The sequence below is a fragment of the Oncorhynchus mykiss genome, chromosome 16 (assembly GCF_013265735.2).
Source record: "Oncorhynchus mykiss isolate Arlee chromosome 16, USDA_OmykA_1.1, whole genome shotgun sequence".
NCBI lineage: Eukaryota > Metazoa > Chordata > Actinopteri > Salmoniformes > Salmonidae > Oncorhynchus > Oncorhynchus mykiss.
The window spans coordinates 20,664,950-20,691,300 of NC_048580.1; the positions used below are offsets into that span (position 1 = coordinate 20,664,950).

General features: G+C 40.2%; 3 protein-coding genes and 1 non-coding gene across 7 annotated transcripts; 3 read left to right on the plus strand and 1 right to left on the minus strand.

Annotated features, from left to right (window-relative positions):
- Positions 1–64: 64 nt before the first annotated feature.
- On the plus strand, positions 65–14,360 carry phkg2 (phosphorylase kinase, gamma 2 (testis)). 3 transcript variants are annotated; one of them, XM_021565147.2, is made up of 10 exons: positions 65–298; positions 3,386–3,494; positions 11,411–11,586; positions 11,696–11,750; positions 11,884–11,949; positions 12,055–12,218; positions 12,361–12,451; positions 12,591–12,744; positions 12,925–13,050; positions 13,235–14,360. In XM_021565147.2, the coding sequence occupies exons 2-10, from the start codon at positions 3,400–3,402 to the stop codon at positions 13,478–13,480; spliced, it is 1,173 nt and encodes a 390-aa protein (XP_021420822.2). In that variant the 5' UTR covers positions 65–298; positions 3,386–3,399; the 3' UTR covers positions 13,481–14,360. The 3 variants fall into 3 exon arrangements, with proteins under 3 accessions (XP_021420822.2, XP_021420821.2, XP_021420820.2); XM_021565146.2 differs by having other exon boundaries at positions 65–285; XM_021565145.2 differs by having other exon boundaries at positions 292–448; positions 13,235–14,349.
- ccdc189 (coiled-coil domain containing 189) lies at positions 14,209–16,638 on the minus strand. Of its 2 annotated transcripts, XM_021565149.2 has the most exons (9): positions 16,287–16,637; positions 16,041–16,075; positions 15,878–15,943; positions 15,640–15,803; positions 15,456–15,526; positions 15,175–15,291; positions 14,980–15,058; positions 14,797–14,889; positions 14,209–14,658 (listed from the first exon to the last, which is right to left on the minus strand). In XM_021565149.2, exons 1-9 carry the CDS (start codon positions 16,353–16,355, stop codon positions 14,498–14,500), a joined length of 855 nt encoding a protein of 284 aa, XP_021420824.2. In that variant the 5' UTR covers positions 16,356–16,637; the 3' UTR covers positions 14,209–14,497. The 2 variants fall into 2 exon arrangements, with proteins under 2 accessions (XP_021420824.2, XP_036802367.1); XM_036946472.1 differs by lacking the exon at positions 16,041–16,075 and having other exon boundaries at positions 16,287–16,638.
- A 63-nt stretch (positions 16,639–16,701) lies between these two features.
- si:dkey-220f10.4 (tubby protein) lies at positions 16,702–23,734 on the plus strand. Its single transcript, XM_021565150.2, has 10 exons — positions 16,702–17,155; positions 17,595–17,751; positions 18,016–18,252; positions 20,938–21,107; positions 21,340–21,501; positions 21,721–21,833; positions 22,028–22,142; positions 22,266–22,364; positions 22,546–22,717; positions 22,943–23,734. The coding sequence occupies exons 1-10, from the start codon at positions 17,114–17,116 to the stop codon at positions 23,074–23,076; spliced, it is 1,401 nt and encodes a 466-aa protein (XP_021420825.1). The 5' UTR covers positions 16,702–17,113; the 3' UTR covers positions 23,077–23,734.
- On the plus strand, positions 18,839–18,967 carry LOC118939613. The gene has a single exon (XR_005036646.1). It is a non-coding gene; the product is annotated as a small nucleolar RNA SNORA17 (small nucleolar RNA).
- Positions 23,735–26,351: the final 2,617 nt, after the last annotated feature.

Here is a 26,351-nt window from a genome sequence, read left to right on the forward strand (position 1 = left end):
GATGGCACTACAGTCTACAGCCCCTTCATATGCATTGTTGTATGTAAATACTTGTTCGCGGAGAAGAAGTTTAAGAAACGTTGAAATCATTGTGAATGCAGCTGGACGATTTTTGTTAGTTGGTGTGCCTAATTTGGTATTTTGTTTGATGTCGTTTTCCCGCAATGTTTTTGTATTTTCTCATTCAATACTCCGTCCAACTGGTGGCGGTAATGCTCCATTAACATTGGATGCCAACAGCAGTTAAATCCCATTGAAGAAGAACCATTTTTGTTCATGTGTAAGGTAGGTAAAGGAGGTAAGAATGTAAACAATCAAGATGGTAGCTTAACGTTAGAAACCCTGGAAATATTTGCAATGACATAGTTGCCCTTCAGTTTGGTAGTATTGTCAGTCGGATGCTCGACACTATTTATCTTCTATCAATCTTGTGGTTTGATCGCATTTGGTAAGTAACGTTACCGCGTGAACCAATTTAAACGTGTGCAGCTAGTTAGACATGTCTAGTTAAGCTAACGTTAGCAGCTAGTTAACCTTGCTGTGATCAAATCGGTCAAAATTAAAATATGTTGTCTTCTTATGTGTAGCTAGCTACAGTAAGTATCTATGTCAATTGCTGGGGGTGTATTGCCATACATGTTTTGCCAAGTTACAGCACTCGCCGGCTAGCTACATCATCCGGCTAGAGGTAGCTACAGTAACTGGCAAGTGGCAACCTAGCCGAGTTTACCGAACTCTACATACGATAGAGTTGTGTGGGCTGGCTGGAGTCCGACTACATCGAGTCGCTGTCAGTCGATACTTGTAAAAAATTCAATTATTTAATGGTTTCCTTGTACCTATGTTTGTCCTTTGTAAATGCAAGCTTTTATTTGGTTGTTGTAGCCGACTAAACACAACTCCACGATTTGTGATGGAATTGAACTGCGACTAGTAGTGTGGACGGACTGGATCTCCGGCATCACATGAAATTATGTTTTAAATAAAAAACTATTGATTTCAGCACCTTAAAGAATAGACCGCAATTACGTAGAACAATGTCGTATTAAGTGTGGGCTATTTTGGGGGGTATTAAAACCTGTAGTTTTTAATAAAAACGTAATTTTATGTGACATCGGAGATCCAGTCCGTCCAAACTAGTTGCTGCTCAACTCCATCATAAATAGTTGAGTTAAACCGGTTATGGGTGCTGAATTCCATCGTTTCTGTACTTGAACATATCGTGAATTTGAGAAACTCAGCTAGTGGCAACTTAGTCTGATTAATCAGGCTGTAATAGACAATTTAATTGGTGTGTGTATATATACAGTACCAGTCAAAAGTTTGGACACACCTACTCTTCAAGGTTTTTTCTTTATTTTTACTATTTTCTAAATTGTATAATAGTAGTAAAGACATCAAAACTATGAAATAACACATGGAATCATGTAGTAACCCAAAAAGTGTTAAACAAATAAAAAACATTTTAGATTCTTCAAAGTAGCCACCACTGATGACAGCTTTGGACACTCTTGGCATTCTCTCAACCAGCTTCACCTGGAATGCTTTTCCAACAGTCTTGGAGTTCCCACATATGCCGAGCACTTGTTGGCTGCTTTTCCTTCACTGTTCGGTCCAACTCATCCCAAACCATCTCAATTTGGTTGAGGTCAGGTGATTGTGGAGGCCAGGTCATCTGATGTAGCACTCATTACTCTCCTTCTTGGTCAAATTGCCCTTACACAGCCTGGAGGTGTGTTGGGTCATTGTCTTGTTGAAAAACAAATTATAGTCTCACTAAGCGCAAACCAGATGGGATGGTGTATTGCTGCAGAATGCTGTGGTATGCATGCTGGTTAAGTATGCCTTGAAATCTAAATAAATCACTGACTGTCAAAGCACCCCATACCATCACACCTCCTCCATGATTTACGGTGGGAACCACACACGTGGAGATCATGCGTTCACCTACTCTGCGTCTCACAAAGACACGGCGGTTAGAACCAAAAATCACAAATTTGTACTGATCATACCAAAGGACAGATTTCCATCGGTCTCATGTCCATTGCTTGTGTTTCTTGGCCCAAGCAAGTCTATTCTTGTTATTGGTGTCCTTTAGTAGTGTTTTTGCAGATGTAACTCTGGGTCTTCCTTTCCTGTGGCGGTCCTCATGAGAGCCAGTTTCATCATAGCATTTGATGGTTTTTGTGACTGCACATGAAGAAACAAAGTTCTTGAAATTTTCCGCATTGACTGACCATCATGTCTTAAAATAATGATGGACTGTCATTTTTCTTTTCTTATTTGAGCTGTTCTTGCCATAATATGGACTTGGTCTTTTACTAAATAGGGCTATCTTCTGTATACCACCCCTACCTTGTCACAAGACAACTGATTGGCTCAAATGCATTAAGAAGGAAAGACATTCCACAAATGAACTTTTTAACAAGACACACCTGTTAATTGAATTGCATTCCCATTGACTACCTCTTGAAGCCGGTTGAGAGAATGCCACGATTGTGCAAAGCTGTCATCAAGGCAAAGGGTGGCTACTTTGAAGAATCTGAAATATAAAATATATTTTGATTTGTTTATAACACTTTTTGGTTACTAGATGATTCCACATGTTATTTCATAGTTTTTATGTCTTCACCATTATTCTGCAATGTAGAAAATAGCAACATTAAAGAAAAACCCAGGAATGATTAGGTGTGTCCAAACTTTTGACTGGTATGTTATATAGCCTGATATGTTTTGTGTGCAAAGTCATATAAATGACCGGTTGTCTGTGCAGTTTGTCCTTCTGCTGCTTGAAATTTGAGACAAAATATCCACAGGAAAGTATGGTTTACCCAACTTTTTATAGCGCCAGTAGGTATGTGTTAGGCAGCTAGGTAAAATGTGTTTTATATTGGATATTCAGATTTAAATCTTCAAATGTGAGGATTGTTCTCCATCCTCAACGGATTCAGAATATACAATGTTCACTGTCATGGCATGCTTGGTTCAATAGCTATTGATGAGAGAAGCGAATATCCTATATAAAACTAACTTTACCTGGGTGCCAAAAGAACCATATATTTACCTGCTCTCTAAAAAGTTGTGTAAACCATACTTTCCTGTGGATATTTTGTCTCAAATTTTAAGTAGCAGAAGGCCAAACAGCACAGACAACCGGTAGAGCACGCTAAATTTAATTTTATTCAACATTCTGGTTTGTAAGGAACATTTACACGAGTTTGCACAAATGTCTCAGGCTGTATATAATATACCAATTTGTTGTGCATTAGATAAATTCAAGCTAAATGTAGCCTGTCACCCTTGATCAATTTGATTATCTTGTCAAAGCTCTCAGAGCATCCTGTCCAAGTAGCAATAACACGGTAATGTTCTGATCATGTTATAGATTAAGCTGTCACCATGACTCGAGATATAGTGATTGGAGATGAACTACCTGACTGGGTGGGAGCCAAGGAGTTCTACCAGAAATATGACCCGAAAGAGGTGATTGGCAGGTGAGTTACTAAGTCACACTTCACACAAGAATAGATCCTAAGCACATTATAGTCCAGCGGCTAAGTGTCACATTTTACGGGGACACGGCCTAAGACGTGTTCTTGGCTATAGTGCCATCACAGATTTTGTCACATGGCCATATCTCCATAAGTAATAGGTAGACACAGCTCAGTGATGGCTTACAATGTTTGAGATGGTGTTGAGAACACAATAAAAGCACTGCGGTTCTTGAAGCACGCAGACTGATGCGCCTGGCACCTACTATCAGTCACCATTTTAAAGGCATTTATATATTTAGTCTTGCCCATACACCCTCTGAATGGCACACATACAATTCATGTTTTAATTGTCTGAATGCTTAAAAATCCTTCTTTAACCTGTTACCTCCCCTTCATCTACACTAATTGAAGTGGATTTAACAAGTCAATAAGGGATCATAGCTTTCACTTGGATTCACCTGGTCAGTCTATGTCATGGAAAGAGCAGGTGTTGTGTAACCAAAGATTATGGATGAAGACTGAATAAAATAACCATCATAACAATTGTAATACATACATTTTAGAAAATATTAAGTAAATATATCCAATAAACCCAATAGCAGTAGTGTAATTGTGTTTCTACCTTAATCCGTGGAGCAAAGGGATCTGGCTCAGTGACGTCATTTCAGATAAGCCTAGGGTACGGCAAAGTGTATAAATTAAGCTTATTTACTGCACTGCAAAAACAAGCAGAATTGACTGCAGCCATTATCACCTTGCTGTAGCTTATTTCACCTCATTCTCCAAACACGTCATACAAGAATTAGCTGCCATGCACTAGCTCAGCACTGGGATTAACACTCTAGTTTAGTTTAATGTCAAGTCAAACAGCAGTTACCTAGCCAAAGCCGTCTACTGCAGCCATATATGCACTGTTTTGAGAAAAACTTGCGCTGATCCCTACAGTTGTGTCGATGAGCTCCCATAAAGCCAGCCAGCCATACAAACAGCCTTCCCTTCTGCTCCCAGGCGTCCGCATGGTCCTAAAGTCAGCTAAACTGCATTTGCCCTTTAATTAGGATTGGAATGATTTTTGTAGCCTTTTTAAAAAATTGTTGGTGTTGAGCTAGGGTATGGCGATGCTCTGGTTATACATTTTTATCCGGTTTGTAAAGATGAAAAAACGATGCTAAAAGCCACCATTTCTGCTGAAATCAACTACCAAATTCTTGATGAGTGTGGACATCTAAAGTGAATGTGAAATCGAGACAAAGTGATGGAAACTGAATTTGAGATTAAAATGCTTGAGGTAGTGTGGAGAACACAATAAAATGGCCCAAGTATGCCAGATATGTATCCTTTAAAATGTATGCAGAATAGTGGTCAAAAGGTGCCCTCAAATTGCCATTTTGTAATGCACAGCCCCAAATGCTGGCTTACAATGTTCAAGGGGGGGCTATGACGGCATTTTAAAGGATACATATCTGGCATACTTGGGCCATTTTCTTGTGTTCTCCACACTACCTCAAGCATTTTAAGCCATCATTGGCCTTTATGTACCAATTATTTATGACATATGGCCATGTGAATCCTGTCCATTGGAGCTGGTTAGCAGCCATTTTGCAAAACTGGTGCCCTAGAGTAAAATAAGTTACATCTGCATTGGCACTATAGCTATAACGTCATTATTTAGACCTTTACTTGCTGTTTGTAAAGGTTGAATGGTCTCACAAAGGCATTTAGTTCAAATGGTTTCTCTTTCTGTCGACTCTGTTTTGACATCTCACATCGTGCTTTTCATTCGCTGAAGCCTTATTCAATTACACGTAACATGCCAGTCAGCGCTTTGTGGGTGTAAGCACCACAGGTCTATATACAGTGCATTTGTAAAGTATTCAGACCCCCTTGACTTTTTCCACATTTTGCTACATTACAGCCATATTTAAAAATGTATTCAATACATATTTTTTCCTCATTAATCTACACTAAATACCCCATAATAACAAAGCGAAAACAGGTTTTTAGAACCTTACATAAGTATTCACCCTTTGCTATAAGACATGAAATTGAGCTCAGGTGCATCCATTCCATTGATCATCCTTGAAATGTTTCTACAACTTGATTGGAGTCCACCTGGGGTAAATTCAATTAATTGGACATGATTTGGAAAGGCACACACCTGTCTATATAAAGTCCCACAGTTGACAGTGCATGTCAGAGCAAAAACCAAGCCATTAGGTCGAAGGAATTGTCCATAGAGCTCAGAGACAGGATTGTGTTGAGGCAGAGATCTTTGGAAGGGTATCAAAACATTTCTGCAGCATTGAAAGTCCCCAAGAGCACAGTGGCCTCCATCATTCATAAATGTTAAATGGAAGAAGTTTGGAACCACCAAGACTCTTCCTAGAGCTGGCCGACCGGCCAAACTGAGCAATCGGCGGATCAGGTCTTTATGGTGGAGTGGCCAGATGGAAGCCACTCCTCAGTAAAAGGCACATGACAGCCTGCTTGAAGTTTGTCAAAAGGCACCTAAATGACTCTGACCATGAGGAACAAGATTCTCTGGTCTGATGAAAATAACATTGAACTCTGGCCTGAATGCCAAGTGTCACGTCTGGAGGAAACCTGGCACCAACCCTACGGGGAAGCATGGCGGTCGTAGCGTCATGCTGTGGGGATGTTTTTCAGTGGCAGGGACTGGGAGACTAGTCAGGATCGAAGGAAAGATGAACGGAGCAAAGTACAGAGAGATCCTTGGTGAAAACCTGCTCCAGGGCACTCAGGACCTCCGACTGGGGTGACGGTTCACCTTCCAACAGGACAAAAACCCAAACACACAGCCAAGACAACACAGGACTGGCTTTGGGAAAGGTCTCTGAATGTCCTTGAGTGGCCCGGACTTGAAAACCGATTTTAAATCAACAGAGACATTTTTATGTGTTCTGGAAAACAACCTGGTTTTACCTGCATTCCATACTAATTTCAGTTCAATAAAGGTTTGTTGTAAAGCATTAAGACAGGCTGCAGTTCAGAAAGAGCCTGCTTAACCGTGGGGGCAATAGCATACACAACAGGATCATCAGCATACAAGCGCAGGGATTGTTTTTTTTTTTAACAGACAAACTCATGTTGTTAATGTAATTAGTGAACAGTACTGGACCAAGAATTGACCCCTGTGGGACACTTTTTTTTTGTTATGTCCGATTTAACACCATCAGTGGATATACACTGAGTTGTATTTGTTATACACAGCCAAGTTACACGGAGCCTGGTCTAGGCCAATTGATGAAAGCCTCTAAATTTGCAGTGAGTGATCAATAGTATCGATGGCCTTCGACAGGTCAATGAAGAAGGCAACACAATGTTGCCGTTTATCCATACAATTAACCACATAACGTATGACCAGGGATACAGCAGAGACTGTGCTGTGACCTGGTCTCAAACCTGACTGATTTTACATTTATAATAATGAAGGGAAAAAAATGCAGAAAATCACATTGTAGGATTTTTAATGAATTTATTTTCAAATTATGGTGGAAAATAAGTATTTGGTCACCTACAAACAAGCAAGATTTCTGGCTCTCACAGACCTGTAACTTCTTCTTTAAGAGGCTCCTCTGTCCTCCACTCGTTGCCTGTATTTATGGCACCTGTTTGAACTTGTTATCAGTATTAAAGACACCGGTCCACAGCCTCAAACAGTCACACTCCAAACTCCGCTATGGCCAAGATCAAAGAGCTGTCAAAGGACACCAGAAACAAAATTGTAGGCCTGCACCAGGCTGGGAAGACTGAATCTGCAATAGGTAAGCAGCTTGGTTTGAAGAAATCAACTGTGGGAGCAATTATTAGGAAATGGAAGACATACAAGGCCACTGATAATCTCCCTCGATCTGGGGCTCCACGCAAGATCTCACCTGTGGGGTCCAAATGATCACAAGAACGGTGAGCAAAAATCCCAGAACCACACGGGGGGACCTAGTGAATGACCTGCAGAGAGCTGGGACCAAAGTAACAAAGCCTACCATCAGTAACACACTACGCCGCCAGGGACTCAAATCCTGCAGTGCCAGACATGTCCCCCTGCTTAAGCCAGTACATGTCCAGGCCCGTCTGAAGTTTGCTAGAGTGCATTTGGATGATCCAGAAGAAGATTGCGAGAATGTCATATGGTCAGATGAAACCAAAATATAACTTTTTGGTAAAAACTCAACTCGTCGTGTTTGGAGGACAAAGAATGCTGAGTTGCATCCAAAGAACACCATACCTACTGTGAAGCATGGGGGTGGAAACATCATGCTTTGGGGCTGTTTTTCTGCAAAGGGACTAGGATGACTGATCCGTGTAAAGGAAAGAATGAATGGGGCCATGTATCGTGAGATACATGTGAAAACCTCCTTCCATCAGCAAGGGCATTGAAGATGAAACGTGGCTGGGTCTTTCAGCATGACAATGATCCCAAACACACCACCCGGGCAACGAAGGAGTGGCTTCGTAAGAAGCATTTCAAGGTCCTGGAGTGGCCTAGCCAGTCTCCAGATCTCAACCCCATAGAAAATCTTTGGAGGGACTTGAAAGTCCTGTTGCCCAGCAACAGCCCCAAAACATCACTGCTCTAGAGGAGATCTGCATGGAGGAATGGGCCAAAATACCAGCAACAGTGTGTGAAAACCTTGTGAAGACTTACAGAAAACGTTTGACCTCTGTCATTGCCAACAAAGGGTATATAACAAAGTATTGAGAAACTTTTGTTATTGACCAAATACTTATTTTCCACCATAATTTGCTAATAAATTCATTAAAAATCCTACAATTTATCATTTTGTCTGTCATAGTTGAAGTGTACCTATGATGAAAATTATAGGCCTCTCATCTTTTTAAGTGGGAGAACTTGCACAATTGGTGGCTGACTAAATACTTTTTTTGCCCCACTGTATATACTCCACAGGAGTGGAATAAGTGGAATGGTATTAAATACATCAAACACATGTTTCTGTGATAAACTCCTAACCCTAAATTCGGCAATTGATACTTTCATTTCCATGTTTATTTGAGCTATCTGCACTTATTCCTCACTCATCTCTACTATATCTTGACATATCTCATTATGTTGATGTCTTTTGTATGAAGTGTTAAAAAAAAATGTATTATGTGAAAGGGTAAAAAAAAAAAGTTTTATAACCTACCAATGGCACAGGGTTCGCACTTTCGTAAATTTCTTGTCAGAGAAATGTTCAAAGTTAAACATATTCAACTTCTCAGATGCATTCAGATTCAGTTTTCAACATCCTGATACTTTGCCAGCCAGGAAAGGTAGAGGAAAACGGATATAATCAAATGCTTTCTGTGGTAAACAGAAGCTTCTGGCGTTTTCTGAAGCCAATGTGGCATGAAGCTATTATATTTTCATTCAACCTTATTCATATATGTTTTTCTCATTGAGATAAAATCTAATTTTTTAAGAGAGACCTGGTCCAAGAGTTCTTTGCAAGGAACACACAACACTATGTGTGGAGAAAAAAAGGCAGGAGCACACCAACAGCAAAACCTCATCCCAACTGTAAAGTATGGTGGAGGGAGCATCATGGTTTGGGCTGCTTTGCTGCCTCAGGACCTGGACAGCTTGCTATCATCGACGGAAAAACGAATTCCCAAGTCTATCAAGACATTTTGCAAGAGAATGTAAGGCTGTCTGCCAATTGAAGCTCAATAGAAGTTGGGTGATGCAACAGGACAACAACCCAAAACACAGAAATAAATTGACAACAGAATGGCTTCAACAGAAGAAAATATGCCTTCTGGAGTGGCCCAGTCAGTCCTGACTTCAACCCAATTGAGATGCTGTGGCATGACCTCAAGGGAGCAGTTCACACCAGACATCCCATGAATATTGCTGAACTGAAACAGTTTTGAAAAGAGGAATGGTCCAAAATTCTTCCTGACCGTTGTGCAGATCTGATCTGCAACTACAGAAAACTTTTGGTTGGAGGTTATTGCTGCCAAAGGAGGGTCAACCAGTTATTAAATCCAAGGGTTCACATACTTTTTCCACCCTGCACTGTGAATGTTTACATAGTGTGTTCAATAAAGACACGAAAACGTATTGTTTGAGTGTTATTAGTTTAAACAGACTGTTTGTCTATTGTCGGGACTTATAATTGGATTTGATCTTCATCTATGACCAATTTTATGCAGAAATCCAGGTATTTCCAAAGGGTTCACATACTTTTTCTTGCCACTGTAATTGACAGAGTGAAAAGAAGGAAGCTTGTACAGAATAAAAAAACATGCATCCTGTTTGCAACAAGGCACTAAAGTAATACCGCAAAAAATGTAACAAAGCAATTCACTTTTTGTCCTGAATACAAAGTGTTATGTTTGGGGAAAATCCAATACAACACATTACTGAGTACCACTCTCCATATTTCCAAGCATAGTGTTGGCTGCATCATGTTATGGGTATTCTCGGGAGCCCTAAGGCACTGCATCTCAGTGCAAGAGGCGTAACTACAATTCCTGCTTCGAATCCAGGCTGTTTAACATCCGGCCGTGATTCAGAGTCCCATAGGGTGGCGCACAATTGGCCCGGCATTGTCCGTGTTTGGCCGGGGTAGGCCGTCATTGTAAATAATAATTAGTTCTTAACTGACTTGCCTAGTTAAATAAATAAAAAGGGGACTGGAGTTTTTCAGGATAAAAAAACAACTAATGGCTAAGCACAGTCAAAATCCTAGAAAAAACCTGGTTCAGTCTGCTTTCCACCAGACACTAGGAGACGAATTCCCCTTTCATCAGGACAATAACCTAAAACACAACACCAAATCTACACTGGGGTTGCTTATCAAGAAGACGGTTATTGTTCCTGAGTAGCCGAGTTACACATAAATCTACTTGAAAATCTATGGCAAGACCTGAAAATGGTTATCTTGCAACCAATTTGACAGAGCTTGAAGAATCTTGAAAAGAATAATGGTCAAATGTTGCACAATCCAGGTGTGGAAAGCTCTTAGACTTACCCAGAAAGACTCACAGCTGTAATCGATGCCAAAGGTGCTTCTACAAAGTATTGACTCGGGTGTGTGAATATGTATGTATATTAGATATTTCTGTATTTCATTTTCAATAAATTAGCAACAATTTCTAAAAACATTTTTTCACTTTGTCATTACGGGGTATTGTGTGTAGATGGGTGAGAGGAAAAAAATCTATTTAATACATTTTGATTTCAGGCTTTAACACAACAAAATGTGGAGTAAGTCAGGGGGTATGAATACTTTCTGAAGGCACTGTAGTTTAATCTTGTTCATGATACCATGCCTTGTTTTTAGGAGTTGACTGATTTTAATGTCAATGCTAATGTGACTAAAATGCACTAACTAGCTAACCTGTTAAGATGTATTTGATGGACCACAAATGCTCATTGTGCAAATGTATTTATGTTTTCAATAAACATTGGAGACTAAATATTGTTTACATGTTGTCAACATTCTAAGCCCACCCTGTCTGTTTTGCCCCATAGTTGTGCATGCGTCGGTTCTGTTGCTAAACAATCAACCCGTCTATGGAGCTGGGGGGGAATGGACCAAATCTGTTTTGGGACTGTAGCCAAAAATACTTATTTAGACATGCCCTAGCTGTGTGTGAAATTTGGTGCCTCTATCACAAAACCTTTTTTTTTCTCCCTTAGTCAGGAGTACTTTTCAGTTGCCCGAAGATTATGATCACTCGCCCAGAAAATGTAGCTGTTTACAAACAGCAATGCCATAACTTGTCTGTCTTTTACTTAAAAATACTGCATTTATTGTGCAATTTGGTTTTCAGGAAGAAATTATGATATTAATTGCCCCATGTGGCAAACACAGATCAGGCTCATCTGGCCTGACTACTCAGCCAATTTGAATTGACACTTTACGATATCTATTTCTTTGTCCTTGCAGAGGTGTGAGTAGTGTGGTGCGCAGATGTGTGCACAAGCACACAGGGCAGGAGTTGGCAGTGAAGATTATAGAGATCACAGCTGAGAAGATGACCGCACAGCAGCTGGAAGAGGTGAAGAGCTCCACACTGAAGGAGATCCAGGTTCTCAACATGGTCAAAGGACACTCCTCTATCAGTGAGTTTGTACTACCTTCACCAATGTACCGAAGGGCATTAAAATAGCTTACTTGTGTCTCTTGAAATGCAATATGCTAATGATAGACTTTTATTTCTCTTTCTCCAAGTCACTCTCATTGATTCCTATGAGTCAACAACCTTCATATTTTTGGTATTTGACCTGTAAGTATGCATTTATATAGCCTAATATATTATTACATGTGTAGCTGTGTTTTGTGATGCGTTTGAACTATCCTGTCTTTTCGTAGTCTTCGACCTACTCAAGAGTTTTCTATCGTTATTGTTCCTTTTGCAGCATGAGGAGTGGAGAGCTTTTCGACTACCTGACAGAGAAGGTCACTCTCAGTGAGAAGGAAACTAGGTGAGTGTCTAGATTTTGGTCCGTTATAACCCAAGCCAGAAATACACTCCAGATCTTCTCAATTCTCTCTCTCCCTCCCTCTCTCTCTCTCTCCCTCTCTCTCAGGTGTATGATGCGATGTCTCCTGGAAGCTGTCCAGTACCTCCATTCCCTCAACATAGTTCACCGGGACCTGAAACCTGAAAACATTCTGCTGGATGACCAGGGACACATCAAACTCTCTGACTTTGGCTTCTCTGTCCAGCTTCAGCCAGGCAAGAATCTGAGAGGTGAGAGGGAAGAATGAAATGAACTCGTTGCATTTTGGATTTACACTCTCATCAACAAAATAAAAAGTTGAAGACAAAATCCATTAATTGCCCACATAGCTCAAATGTGTAATTGCTTTCTTTGTTCTCTCCAAACGGCTAGAGCTTTGTGGGACACCAGGTTATTTGGCACCTGAAATCCTGAAATGCTCCATGGATGAGACGCATCAGGGATATGGGAAGGAAGTTGACCTGTAAGTCTTAAAATTATCACTTTCAGTAATCAGATAGTCCTAAGAACATTTTGTTATTTATAATATAAGAGCACCAAACTATTTTATGAATCCGTGAAGATTCTGTTCCTGACGCTGTATCTGGTTTTCTGTGTGTTAGCTGGGCGTGTGGGGTGATTCTGTTCACCTTGCTGGCTGGCTCTCCACCCTTCTGGCACCGCAAACAGCTGCTGATGCTCAGAATGATCATGGAGGGCCGTTACCAGTTCAGCTCCCCAGAGTGGGATGACCGGTCTGACACCGTCAAAGATCTGGTGAGACCTCATCCTGTCTCTAGTTCCGATCTATGATTCATGGGCTGATTTTGTATATTTCAAGGTGGATTTTAATACCATATGTCATCAAAGAATATGTTGAATATGAACATTGATACACTTTCTCCGACTGGCATTGTTTTAGGACTTCTCTCTTGTTCTCTCTTTCACAACTGTTAGATTACCAGGTTGCTGGTGGTGGACCCAATTGTCCGTCTCAACGCTGAACAAGCCTTGGCTCATTCCTTCTTTAGGCAGTACCAAAGGGACGAGGTGCGTCACTTCAGTCCCCGGAAGACATTCAGGGTAAGTTTCGATGTATTTTGTGTTATTTGGCTCCAGTGACCGTAAAATAAACCGCTGAGCCAGAATTAGATTTCCATTGCATCCAATTGGATTCGTGCTTTGACTGGAAGATGGGGATCTTCTGGGATGTTGTGAAGTATTAATGTGTCTGTTTTAATTCACGTCCCTTTCCATGTTCCTGTAGGTACTGATCCTGAGTGTGCTAGCCTGTATCCGCATGTACTGTCGCTACCGCAGAGCCAGGCCACTGACGCGGGAGGTCCTGGCCAGAGACCCCTACTCCTTGAAGGGAGTGCGCAAACTAATCGACGGCTGCGCCTTCAGGATCTATGGACACTGGGTTAAGAAAGGGGAGCAGCAAAACAGGGCTGCCCTCTTCCAGAATACGGCTAAAATAATGCTTCTTGGTTTAGAGGACTTTGAAACTTAAAAGATCATACTTGTTCTAGTAACCGCATTAGCTTTAACAGGTTTGACATTTTGGTGTGCATATTTTTTCTTTGTGAATGCTAGGTCTCGTTACATAGGATGAGGAATTCATGATCCGGTGACCATGTTCGCCTTAATGCGAATAATGGCTCATTATTATTTATGGTTAAGTGGAATTTGAGATCGTTGTGGATCCAGAGATGAGAATTTTGTGTTAATTTTAGGGTCCAAGAGAGTGCCTTTTGAGATTACTCAAATCAGCTGGCAATGGTTTTAGGAAGCAAAAGTGACAAAGCCACTTCAATGCACTATATTGTACACATAGGGCAAAAAAGGTGAACATAAATCCATACCGATGGTGCAGTTAATGCTTGAAAAAGTTTTTTTTTTTTTTATTGCTATGACATTCTCTATTGAGTTGACATAACATTCTTTTTTTCATTGTTTACTTCTATTTGCTACCTAAACCTGTATTTTAGCAATCATATATTCTTACTGAATCTAAAATAACATAGCGGAAAGTTAGTGATTGCAGAAGAAACATTAAACATTCCAAATATAGTTTTCCAATTTCCACTAATAGTTTGAGTTAAGGGTATAGGAAATGACGAAATAACTGTTACCCCAGTCAGATTAGTTTCCTTTCTGTGTTTGGTGTTTAGTGCAATACGGCAATTATTGTAACCAATAGCATTCCTTTTCAGTCCAGTTTGAGATTTACTCAACTAAGTGTTCCTTTGCCTGAATTAAAATGGCATTCCATTCCTACAATAATTGTACAACTGTGAAAGACCAATGTTTTATTGATAATGAAAGTAACCTATTTACTTTGTAATATTTGTGTGTTGATTTTGTGTTTAAAGGAGTTAACAAAAGCATGATTACGCAATCAACCTCTTTACTGACAGACACCCACAAATAACCTATATCTCAAATTTGACTAACGTGTTTTTAGTGCAAAGAACAGCATGTGCAAAGAACAGAATGAAATGCATAGATAAAAATCAGGCTTTGATGTTTACTTTTTGCCTTGGAGATTGGTCTCCAGTGAAGTCAGTGCGCTATTTAGCCGATCTGCACTTTCCTTCAATCGTTGCTCTAGTTGCCTTGACATATGTATCATCTCCTCTCTCATTTCCTGTTGTATTATCGTCCTCAACTCTGACTTGGGCGATGGATCTAATAGAGAAAAGAGACACTTTTACAAACAGGAAATTTCACAAGTTGCAACTGAAGTGTCGATATTGAGAAACAAGCGTGTTACAACACAATTTCTCTAGTCTATACAGGTGCCTTGCATGAGCAACCATGTAATACCTGTATTAGCCACCTCTGGACCTGTGTTCATTGCTTCAATGGGCTGCTCCCCTTCTGCCGTCTCTGGCTCGTTTTCCTTCTTGCCGTACCCATCTGGTGCACGCAGATAAAACATGAATTCATACTGTTCCCCTGATCACATGGGTATGGTGGATATTTCAGAGCTTGCGCAATAACACCGACCTGATGATACCGCGTCAGTCTCAGTGACAGGGTCTTCGTCTGGCATCCCAGAGTAGGAAAAAGACATATCCAATCTAACCTAAGAGACAAGGAGCAAAACACTAACTTCAAGTTACAGTTTAGCCCCAAAAAAACATGTGTGTGTGTTATTTAGAAAAATATATGGCTCCCAGATATCTAATGTGTGGAGATTACCTGAGGGGTGAATATGTACTTGTACAGATTGTAATGTCTAAAATAGGTGTTAAGGAGATACTTCAAGATCTGGGTCACGTCCTCAGAGCTGAACAGGCTGATACTGAAGGGAGGCCTCTGTGGCAGGTAGAAAACAATAGAATAATGGTGAAATGTAACAGTTTGTCCATGAAAATGTCCAAAACACAAGACTGAATTACAATTCATACATTGGGGAGATTGTAAAGTAAATAGAACATGTGGGAATAAACAGTATTGCCTCTTCGGATACACAAACTCACCCCGACAGAGTGACAGAGCAGAAGTTCACTGCAGTATGCATAGCAATGGCCCATATTGTTGAGTGGAGTTTCTGAACAAAGAAATGCAAAGTTATTAACATTGCAGAGTCAATGCTGCTGACATAAAACTGTCTTCCTCTTCCTAAAACAGCACAAGACCAAACTATGAGCAGTAGCCCATTACCAGTGTTAGCCTGATGCATGCTCTTGACGATGGAGAGGAGGACAGATGTCTGCTCCCTGTTGAAGTTGCTCTCTCTACAGAACAGCACTGTGTGGACATAGAGCTCCAGCAGGACTCCCCTCCTCGGCTCAGGAATGTTTACTCCCAGCACACAGCATAGAGTTCTGAGTAAAAAGTAACCAGTTAACCACAATGTCAGGGATTTTGTGTGTGTGTGGCCACAAACAAGGATAGAGACCTCTCTAGCTCTGGTATGGCCTTGGTGTTTTCAATTTCCTCCATGTCACTGTAGCTTACATCTGCCCTGTGAACACACACAAATAGAGGATTTCAATCGAATTGTAAGCCTATAACGTTAGTTTGCAGAAAAATCTTGAATACGGCTGTACGTGCCCCCCTACCATAGCAAGACTTTTGGGTTCAGGGGGTCAGGTTCCTATAAAAAAAAGTACTAAATTAAGATGTATCTACAATATAGCAATGGAAGAAAAATGCCCCCAATTGAGTAGCAATGAATTCGGGGCATACAGCTACATTAACAGTTAGCTAGCTTGCTACTGTACCTAGAAAGCTAAATGTCCAAGCTCTTTCAGTTGACAGCTAGCTAGCTAGCAAAGCTAACATTAGTTGGTCAGACCCTCTCTTACCTTTATTTTCCCAGCCAAATTCATTTCTCTGGTTAAATATAAATTAATAGATTTGAAACTAATTTGCATCAGCAAAAAAATGCTAGATGACACTTTTTTTGTTTACTCTAACGTGTCCTAGCAACACCGTTTTTTTTTATTTTTCCGGTGGCGCACCAACAGTAAAGATTTCCCAATGCATTGCGCGCACAGTATAATAAACTCAAGCCCCCTTATAATGCATTCAAGCACAAAAGCTTGAAATACATACTTTTCGCTGTAGCAATGTAATTCGTTTGAAGTCTCATAGAAATAGAAGACCAATAGCCTATAGGGATGTCTTTGCTTCATTATAGCAAATTAATAATAGGCTACAATCAATTAATATGCCTACTTTTCGTATAGATGTTTGTGAAATAAGTTATATATCAAATGCATGACACATTATGCAAGTTTTTTTTTAATGCATTTATGTTTCTTCTTACACATTAAACATGACTCTTTCAATGACTCAATGTTATTTATCACTGGTCAGCTCTGTCACCACTCACCAGTTCATACTGCATGTGCTATGCCATGGAGTTTAAGAACATTATCCCTCTTAATCCACTTTACCTTCTGTTGCATGCAGGTGCATATGCTTATGTCAGACAGGGAGAGAGAGATAGAATGAAACACGTTTCATGTTTTTACGTTGAGAATCTGTCTGTGTGTATTAGTTGTATTATTGGTCTGCAGGCTGAACATTTGTCCTGGTAAATCTATTTAGATAGTGTGGTATCTTCTCCTCAGCAGACGGTCATTAGCGGTCCTATTGGAGTGTTATTTACAGTACAATTACTTTAGCCATGGAGGACCCAGAATTGCGTCAACTAAAGCTGGACAATCAGGTAAGGAAATCAAAATGATACTATAATTCAGATGACTTCCTCTAAACTGACATTCATGACAATATTGTGTAATAAAGGCAAATGTCACCAAATATGTGGTCTACAGATCCAGTGTATAAGCCAAATAAAAGCAACCAGTCTCTCTAGATACTAGTCTATATAAACCTCTATTTATTAACCTATTCGAAAGAAAATAATGTGTGGTTTAAATTGTGAATATTGAAACAATGTAACATTTTACATTTAGTGGTATAGATGAAACATGACAATCTTACAATAAGAATGAACTCTTAGTTAACATTTTCATATAGGCTATTCAAAGAAATAGGTAAACTGCTTTTGAAAGTGATGCAAGTGGTTGTTGTGTTTTTGAACCCGATGGAGAGGCAGAACATTGATGCAATCTTGGAATTAAGATTAAGCCCAGAATCTCCCTCAGCGTTCACTTTTGATGAAGAAGCAGCAGAGAAGGAGGGCCGATACCCAAATGGTCACAGCCAATAGGGACGCTCGACCCAAGAAAAGCAAGCAGAAGACTGGAGCAGATGACACAGACTTGTTGATTACTCAATCCCAGAGCAACAACTCCTTAAATGGTTGGTGATATGAACACTTAATGTATAGTACTCTCACAATACAGTATACTGAACCACAGAACAGTCATACAACTGTGTTGGCTGCATTATCAGCCTTACAAATACATATCCCCATATTGACACCATTCTTATCAAGAATAAAATATTGTTGAATGGTTACAACCTCTGTCAAGATGTAGGCGAGAACTATTAGTTGTACCTCATTTACCAATAACCATCTAGTACTGTATGCCTGACTTGTAATGGCCATGTTATACTCTTCAGCTGAAGAAGCCCATGATAACCCACTGGAGGAAATTACTCTGGGAGAGCTCAGCCTAAAAACCACTGATGCTACAGATGAGATGCCCCCCGAGAAACCCATCATCGCCAAAACTATGGACGTGGAAATTGACAGCCAGCCAAAGCCTAAACTTAGTACAGAAAATGAAGGCCCAGCAGAAGTGAAAGAGAAGGAGAAGAAAGAGAAAGGTGTGAAAAAGGAGAAGGCGCAAGCAAAACGTGAGATCATTTTATCCTATGAGATATGACACACACACACACACACACACACAGCAAAAACAGCAGCAAACACACAGCAAAAATACACAACACACACACACACAATATCCTGTGTGTGTCATGTGTGCGTGTGTTGTGTATTTTTGCTGTGTGTTTGCTGTGTGTGTGTGCGTATCTGTGATTGTTTGTCAGAGGAGGCTTCCTCAAGGAGGAATAGAAAGATGGTCCTCCTCAAAATGTAGTAAAAAATACTATTCTGTCTTATGTTTTAGAGTTAGAACAGAATGAGGATAAGGGAGAGGAGAAAGAGAAAGAGAAGGAAAAGCGAGAGAAAAAAACAAAAAAGGACAAATTGAAAGGACACACCCCAAGTAAAGAGAAAAAAAACAAGACTGATGAACAAGAGGGTAAGAGATACAAATGTCATACACAATGCTGAATGTGTGATGATAACCTCTGCCACCGTATATGAGATGTGCACAGACATGGTTACAAATGCTTGCTCAGAAGGCTTGGTTTTGAAGGCTTTGTCATTGGTTTGTGTTTTATAGAAGAATGTAAGTTACAGCTAAAGGCATCTGTAGGCCTTGCCCCTTGAGACGTAACTTTGGCTCCAAAGCCACTGTTGTGCTATGAAAGGGCAAACAGTAAATGGCTCACGATAGCCTGACTGCCCTGTTCAGTGGGCATCAGGTACGGAACCGAGCCAGATAGACCCAGGTATTCTGATCCTCTTCAGGAGGGCAAGGTGTATGTCTATAACCCATTGATCAAGCACGTTTGTTGTCGTCCTATCAAACTGATGTACTCTAGAACTATCAGCAATGCACTTGGACTAACCTTAAAAAGTACCCGAAGTCATGTGCTGTATAACTCATTCTCTTCATGTTCTGTAAAGACATAAGAGATCTGGCTGCTTTAATCTGTTTCCTGTGACTAACTAGTAGATATGTTTTCCAGAAAAACACAACATATTCAGAACAAAGTTGATGTGACTGCAAAGTTATTTGGATGCTGTAGCTACATACTTTACACGATATGCAGAGCAACACAAAATATTTTATAACACATTTCATTACTATCTTTCAGCATTACCATATTTTTATATTTCTCTCAATTTCCAGCAAACACTATCACTAAGTCTCCAGCTATTCAGATAGATTCCGTAGTAGAGTTTGAGACGCCAGAATGGGACAGTGATGGTGAGAGAAAGGATTGGTCAAAAAGCCCCATCCCAGGAACACCCAAGAAAAAACAACACCTCAACACATGTGAGTCATACGTTTGCAAGGTATACTGAACAAAAATATAAACGCAACATGTAAAGGTTTGGTCCCGTATTTCATGAGCTGAAATAAAATATCCCAGAAATGTTCCATATGCACAAAAAGCTTATTTCTCTCAAATTTGGTTTTACATCCCTGTTAGTGAGCATTTCTCCTTTGCCAAGATAATCCATCCACCTGACAGGTGTGGCATATCAAGAAGCTGATTAAACAGCATGATCATTACACAGTTGCACCTTGTGTTGTGGACAATAAAAAAGACCACTCTAAAATGTGCAGTTTTTTCACACAACACAATGCCACAGATGTCTTACGTTTTGAGAAAGAGTACAATTGGCATGCTGACTGCAGGAATGTCCACCACAGCTGTTGCCAGAGAATTGAATGTTAATTTCTCTACCATAAGCCGCCTCCAACGTCATTTTAGAGAATTTGGCAGTACGTCCAACCGGCCTCACAACCGCAGACTACATGTAACCAGGCCAGACCAGGACCTCCACATCCAGCTTCTTCACTTGCCGGATCGGCTGAGACTAGCCACCCGGACAGCTGATGAAACTGTGGGTTTGCGCAACCAAATAATTTCTGCACAAACTGTCAGCAACTGTCTCAGGGAAGCTCATCTGCGTGCTCGTCGTCCTCACCAGGGTCTTGGTCGTAACCTACTTCAGTGGGCAAACGCTCACCTTCGATGGCCACTGGCATGCTGGAGAAATGTGCTCTTCACGGATAAATCTTGGTTTCAACTGTACCGGGCAGATGGCAGTCAGTGTGCAAGGCATTGTGTGGGCGAGCAGTTTGCTGATGTCAACTTTGTGAACAGAGTGCCCCATGGTGGCGGTGGGGTTATGGTATGAGCAGCAGTAAGCTACATACAATGAACACAATTGCATTTCATTGATGGCAGTTTGAATGCGCAGAGATATCGTGACGAGATTCTGAGGCCCATTGTCGTGCCATTCATCCACTGCCATCACCTCATGTTTCAGCTTGATAATGCAAGGCCCCGTGTCTCAAGAATCTGTACACGATTCCTGTAAACTGAATATTTCCCAGTTCTTCCATGGCCTGCATACTCACTAGACATGTTAACCACTGAGCATGTTTGGGATGCTCTGGATTGAAGTGTACGACAGTGTGTTCCAGTTCCCGCCAATATCCAGCATTTTCACACAGCCATTGAAGAGGAGTGGGACAACATTCCACAGGCCACAATCAACAGCCTGATCAACTCTATGCAAAGGAGATATGTCGCACTGCATGAGGCAAATGTTGTGTTTATATTTTTGTTCAGTGTACAATTACCGGTATAAACTAAACTGACCTTCCGGTATACTGCAAAGAGTTTCCCTTTTGTTTACATGAAATAACTTTGAATATGTTGTTTCCACTGCTACAGCAAGGTGCCAAATAAGTGACAATGAGAGGGAGGAAGATGAAATTCTTGAAAGAGAGAAAAAAGAGAAAACTCAAAAAAAGACAAAAAAAGCTGAGAAAGCCAATCTCGCACTGCTTAACTCCAACTACAGGCAGCAGGACACCTCAGACAGCGACGACAACATTGGAAGAGTAAGATAAAAACATCACTCTAAAAGAACAGTGTTTGTCCATTTTAGAAATGAACCATTTTCCCTTTAACCTAGATATGGTAGCCATTAACTTATAAATATCTCTTTCATTCAGACAATTTATGTCTGAAAAAAAATCATTGATCAACATATTTCCTCCCATCTCTTCCTCTTTCTTCTCTCTCCTTCCCTCTCCCTACCCTTCCCGTTTCCTTCCTGTCTCTGTCTCTCAGGTGACAACTCCTGTCTCAGTTGAAGATCTTGAAAAGTTTGCCCTCCATCCAGCCCCTAGAGATACAACAATCCAGTGCAGAATCACTCGGGACAGGCGGGGCGTGGAGAAAGGAATGTACCCCACTTACTATCTCCATATGGAGAAGGAGGATGGGAAGAGGGTAAGGGTGCTAAAGAAAATGTTCAATGGAATACATGGCTGGCCAATGTGAATGCTCTTGTTGCAAGTCTTTCCTTGTGCTGTATATGATTGGCCAGCCTTTATGTCAGTTTGATCATCAGAATAATTGCACTCATGTAACTGCTGTTTTCTCATTGTCCATTCTTGATTCCTCCCTCCGTCCTCCCTTAATACCCCTCTTTCTCTCTACCTCTCTCAGGTGTTTTTAATGGCAGGCAGGAAGAGGAAGAAGTGCAAAACCTCCAATTATCTCATTTCCATTGATCCAACAGAACTTTCCAGAGACACAGACAGTTATATAGGCAAACTAAGGTAACTAACCCCCAACCGATCTATGTTCAACCATACATTAAACATTTAAAAAAAAAATGTGTGACCAACTTTTCATTTAGTTTAGTATTTTTTTCCATTCTGTCTGTCTGTCTGTTTATTTATTGTGTCCATCTGTCCCGTTCTTCTGTTTAACTTCACAGTACTATGTAAATCGTATGATCAATCTCTTTCAGATCAAATGTGCTAGGCACCAAATTCACAGTGTTTGACGACGGGGATAACCCAGATAAGAAGCCTTTCGTCAAAGAGTGTGACTCAGTTCGGCAAGAGCTTGCCGCAATCTGTTATGTGAGTCAAACCTAATTTTACATCTTTACAATGACTTTCTTAATTTACTGTAGGCGTTTGCCTCCTGATAAAAAATAAATCTGACCAATAACTAACCTTCTCTTCTGTATTTTTGTCTTTCAGGAGAAGAATGTTCTAGGTTTCAAAGGCCCCAGGAAAATGACGGTGGTTATTCCTGGCATGATGGAGAATGATGAGAGAGTGTGCATTCGTCCAAAAAGTGTATGTTTATCGACACCTAAGACTCACGAGATTGAGACCTAAGGTTAAATTCACCAGGCCACTAAACCAATACATATGATGCAGAATAGAATAAGAGAATAGAATGAGTACCTATATAAATAAAGATATGGTACGGACAGTCTGTTTACCACTCTCTCCTTCATCTACTGTTATCTCTCAGGATATAGAGTCTCTGCTCTCCCGCTATGAGAATGGTAACACTGACAACCTAGTGTGCCTCATGAACAAGTCCCCCAGCTGGAATGAACAGACACAGTCCTACGTGCTCAATTTCCACGGCCGAGTCACACAGGCCTCCGTCAAAAACTTCCAAATCGTTCACCCTGACAACGGTAAGATAGAGCCATTGTTTGCTGAGAAATAGAGGTGCTTTAGGCCGCCTGATTGGCTATAAACTGTCTTAGAATACCCTTTCTATATTTCTGCATGTAGTGCCTTAAAAATGCCTTAATTCACTTCATTCACCCGCCCCCAATGCCAACTAACCCTTTTATGATGTACTGCTATCCAACTCCCCACCACCCTGCTGACTATGGGACAATTACACTCCCTTCCAGAGGACTACATTGTGATGCAGTTTGGTCGGGTGGCAGAGGACGTATTCTCCATGGACTATAGCTTCCCTATGTGTCCCCTGCAGGCCTTCGCCATCACGCTCTCCTCCTTCGATGGCAAACTGGCTTGTGAGTGATACCAAGTGTGGACAACTCAATCAAGCAGAAGCAGAGCCTTAATGGCTTACCATTACAGTTCTATCACAGTATTAATTGTCAATGTGCATTCCAGGTAGTATTGGATAAGTGTTTGATATTTTTCAACACCTGAGATTACAAAAAGTATTTTTTAGATTTTACGAAAAATACGTAACAACTAATCAACGTCATTGAGTATAGGTTATGATTCAGTCTCAATAAGGAACACATATTACTAAATGTTATCTGAAAAACAGCAACTGGGTCCTCTGAATTATATATTGTGCTTAGATGTCTGGTAGATGTAACCACTAGAATGACAATGTTGCACAGCATACCTGTTTTGTGCAGGCTGTTTGATCATATTTGAACTGAAACATTTTTATAAGAAATATGTATAAGAAATATGTCCAATTCATTTATTTAATATTGATTGCAGTCTTAAGGCTCCGCTCCACATTATCAAAGTGTAACGTATTCATGTTTTCCATTTTTTTCTACATTCCACATAATCTCATATGTGCAATATACACTGAGTATACCAAATATTAGGAACACCCCCCCTGTTGCCCTCAGAACGCCCTCAATTCGTCAGGGCATGGGCTCTACAAGGTGTGGAAAGCATTCAACAGGGATGCTGGCCCATGTTGACTCCAATGCTTCCCACAGTTGTGTCAAGTTGGCTGAATGTCCTTTGGACGGTGGACCATTCTTGATACACACAGGAATCGTCTGCACTGATTGAAGTGGATTTAACAAGTGACATTAATAAGGAATCATAGCTTTCACCTGGATTCAAATGGTTAGTCTATGTCATGAAAAGAGCAGGTGTCCTTAATGTTTTGCATACTCAGTGTAACATGACAGCCGCAGGGCTCTAGACTGCAACCATTTAGTCGCATTTTGAGATCTTCCCAGCGAACGTTTCCATAACGTTCCCTAAAGGTTCTCCTTTGGTTCTTAAAAAAATAACCTTCCCAAAAACGTTCCCAGAAACAACATTTGTTATCTGGGCTTTGACTTGGCTTTGCGAATTCCATTTTAATTGGTTGCATCGGTGCGAGCTGCCATTTCTAGCTGGTCACTTCACTTCTCTCAAAACGTTCTGTTTGGGGGGCGGCAAAAACCACGATTTGGTCAAATCTAAAGTGCACCATTTTTCTGATCCCTGAATGAAATAGTCAGGTCTGCCCTGTGCTTGTTTCTCCCTTGCTGCTCCCAAGTAGGTTAGTTGGAGAGCAAAATGCATTCTGATTGTCACATTTCAAAATTCAATTGCGTGAAAATAAAAGTGTAGAAGCTGTTGGGGCTATTGGAGAGAGGAGGGTCTAAGGTTTCTGAAAGGTATTACATTTATTTCTCAAGTCTCAATATTGGCTGTTTAAGCACAGTTTTTAACCAAACTATCTGGTAGGCTATATCTTTGAGATATACGGAGTGGAGTGCGGGAAGCACACATCTGCCATTTGCGGTGATTGCATAGGCCTATATATAAATGATTGGGTATGCTGCAAAGTTTTTAGGAAATTACAATTACTGTTAGATTAATCAATTACACAACTAACTACCGGCATATTATATTTAGCTATCTAACTAATGCATTTTGAGTTTACAAATGAATTAGCCTATGTGATGTTTGTACACACAATAGATGTAAGCAAATGTATATCTATTTAACAGAAGAAATGTGCAGTTCTGGAGCCCTATTTTGAGAGTAAAATATAGCAACAATAGACTAATTGTCAACCCATTCATGACAATCATTGGTTTAGGGTGCATGTCAAAATATATTGATCATGCATTCCTGCTTGGACATGTTCCATGTTCCATTTTCCATTTTAGTCATTTAGCAGACGTTCTTATCCAGAGCGATTTACAGATTGTGCATTCATCTTAAGACAGCTCGGTGGGACAACCACATACTGTGTCACAGTCATAGTAGGTAAATACATTTTTCCCTCAATAAAGTAGCTATCAGCAAAGTCAGAGCTAGTATGAGGGACAAGAGTCAAGTGCGAGCGTTAGTTCACAAAAGGCTTTTTTTTTTTAAATGTTAGTTGAAATAACTTATTTTCTGAATCATATCATCTCAGTAGCACTGTGAACGTCTTTTTAAAATGGCTGGTCATTTTTTCCTATTGCGTGATGCTGCAACAAGTTTGGTACGACCAAATTATGGGCTGGTGCCACCAGCTGAAAATGTAAGTAGCACCGGTGCCACCAGGAAATTAGTCTGGATTCCTGAAGCTGCAAAGAGACTCTATTTAAGATAATGATGTGGAATTTGCCATAAATTGTTATTGATAGAATATTTACTGATGTTTAAAACTGTCATGTTGATTAATCATTTTTATACTACGGCATTGTTAAATACTTGTTTCTGATTGGCTTGAAGGACAATTTAGAGCGTGCATGATTTTCCTGTAATGCATGGTATATCAGCACGGTAGCGTTCAATGGCTATAGTTCATCCTCAACATGTTTGAGCTGCTTTTGAAGGCAAAAGTCGAATTGAAAACATTATTGGCATTGATGAATTCGATTTTCAGCCACGTCTATTTCTATGGGCATAAGCACTGTTCATGACACAAACTATTCACACCCCTATTGTTGGTGGAGAGAACATTTTGCAAGTTTGAAGTCTATTTCCTGAAATTATACAAATGTTCTCATGGGATGCAGAGAACATTTAGCAGTTTTAAAGCTACTTTTCATGCAATTCTATACATTTTGCCATGTCTAATGTGCATTCATGTGATATTTGACTGACTCAAACATTACAACAGAATGTATGGTCTAAAAAACCTAGCTGACATGGGCTAGTTGATCTGGACATTTCTGACACATTATAGCTCTCTAAGGTATGCAAAGACTGGTTTGACAAGAGGAAAACTGTTGATGCATTACCCAATTTCAAAATTACACCTTGTGCATTCTACTATTATAACTTTCAAGAGAAAATTTAAAGCCAGACTGTATTCCGTAAAAAAAAAAGGCCTTTGAGAACCAATGATCTAAACAAGCAAGTCTGTTTGTTTGGTTATCAATGCAACTACTGTAGCTATCTAGTAAACTTGCTAGCTACTTCAGTGGATGTTGAATGCATTTCTACCTGTAAATGAACACATTTCTAGGGACAAATGTGTTAAATGTGTTAAATTATAGCCATGGCATAAAACATCTTGTAAACCCATTACTCTGTGTTGATGTTTTTTTTTGTACAGGAAGTTAGTATCTTCTCTCCCCACTATCTCCTTTTGGTCTCTTTATCGCA

Coding starts and splice junctions, on each gene's coding strand:
- si:dkey-220f10.4 (XM_021565150.2), top strand. CDS start 17,114: ATGGAGGACCCAGAATTGCGTCAACTAAAGCTGGACAATCAG. Junction 17,752..18,015: donor GAGCAACAACTCCTTAAATG/GTTGGTGATATG, acceptor TATACTCTTCAG/CTGAAGAAGCCCATGATAAC. Junction 22,143..22,265: donor AGCTTGCCGCAATCTGTTAT/GTGAGTCAAACC, acceptor TTTGTCTTTCAG/GAGAAGAATGTTCTAGGTTT.
- ccdc189 (XM_021565149.2), bottom strand. CDS start 16,355: ATGCAAATTAGTTTCAAATCTATTAATTTATATTTAACCAGAGAAATG. Junction 15,292..15,455: donor TGCTCTGTCACTCTGTCGGG/GTGAGTTTGTGT, acceptor TACCTGCCACAG/AGGCCTCCCTTCAGTATCAG. Junction 14,890..14,979: donor GACTGACGCGGTATCATCAG/GTCGGTGTTATT, acceptor TGCGTGCACCAG/ATGGGTACGGCAAGAAGGAA.
- phkg2 (XM_021565147.2), top strand. CDS start 3,400: ATGACTCGAGATATAGTGATTGGAGATGAACTACCTGACTGGGTGGGA. Junction 11,950..12,054: donor CTCAGTGAGAAGGAAACTAG/GTGAGTGTCTAG, acceptor CCTCTCTCTCAG/GTGTATGATGCGATGTCTCC. Junction 12,452..12,590: donor TATGGGAAGGAAGTTGACCT/GTAAGTCTTAAA, acceptor TCTGTGTGTTAG/CTGGGCGTGTGGGGTGATTC.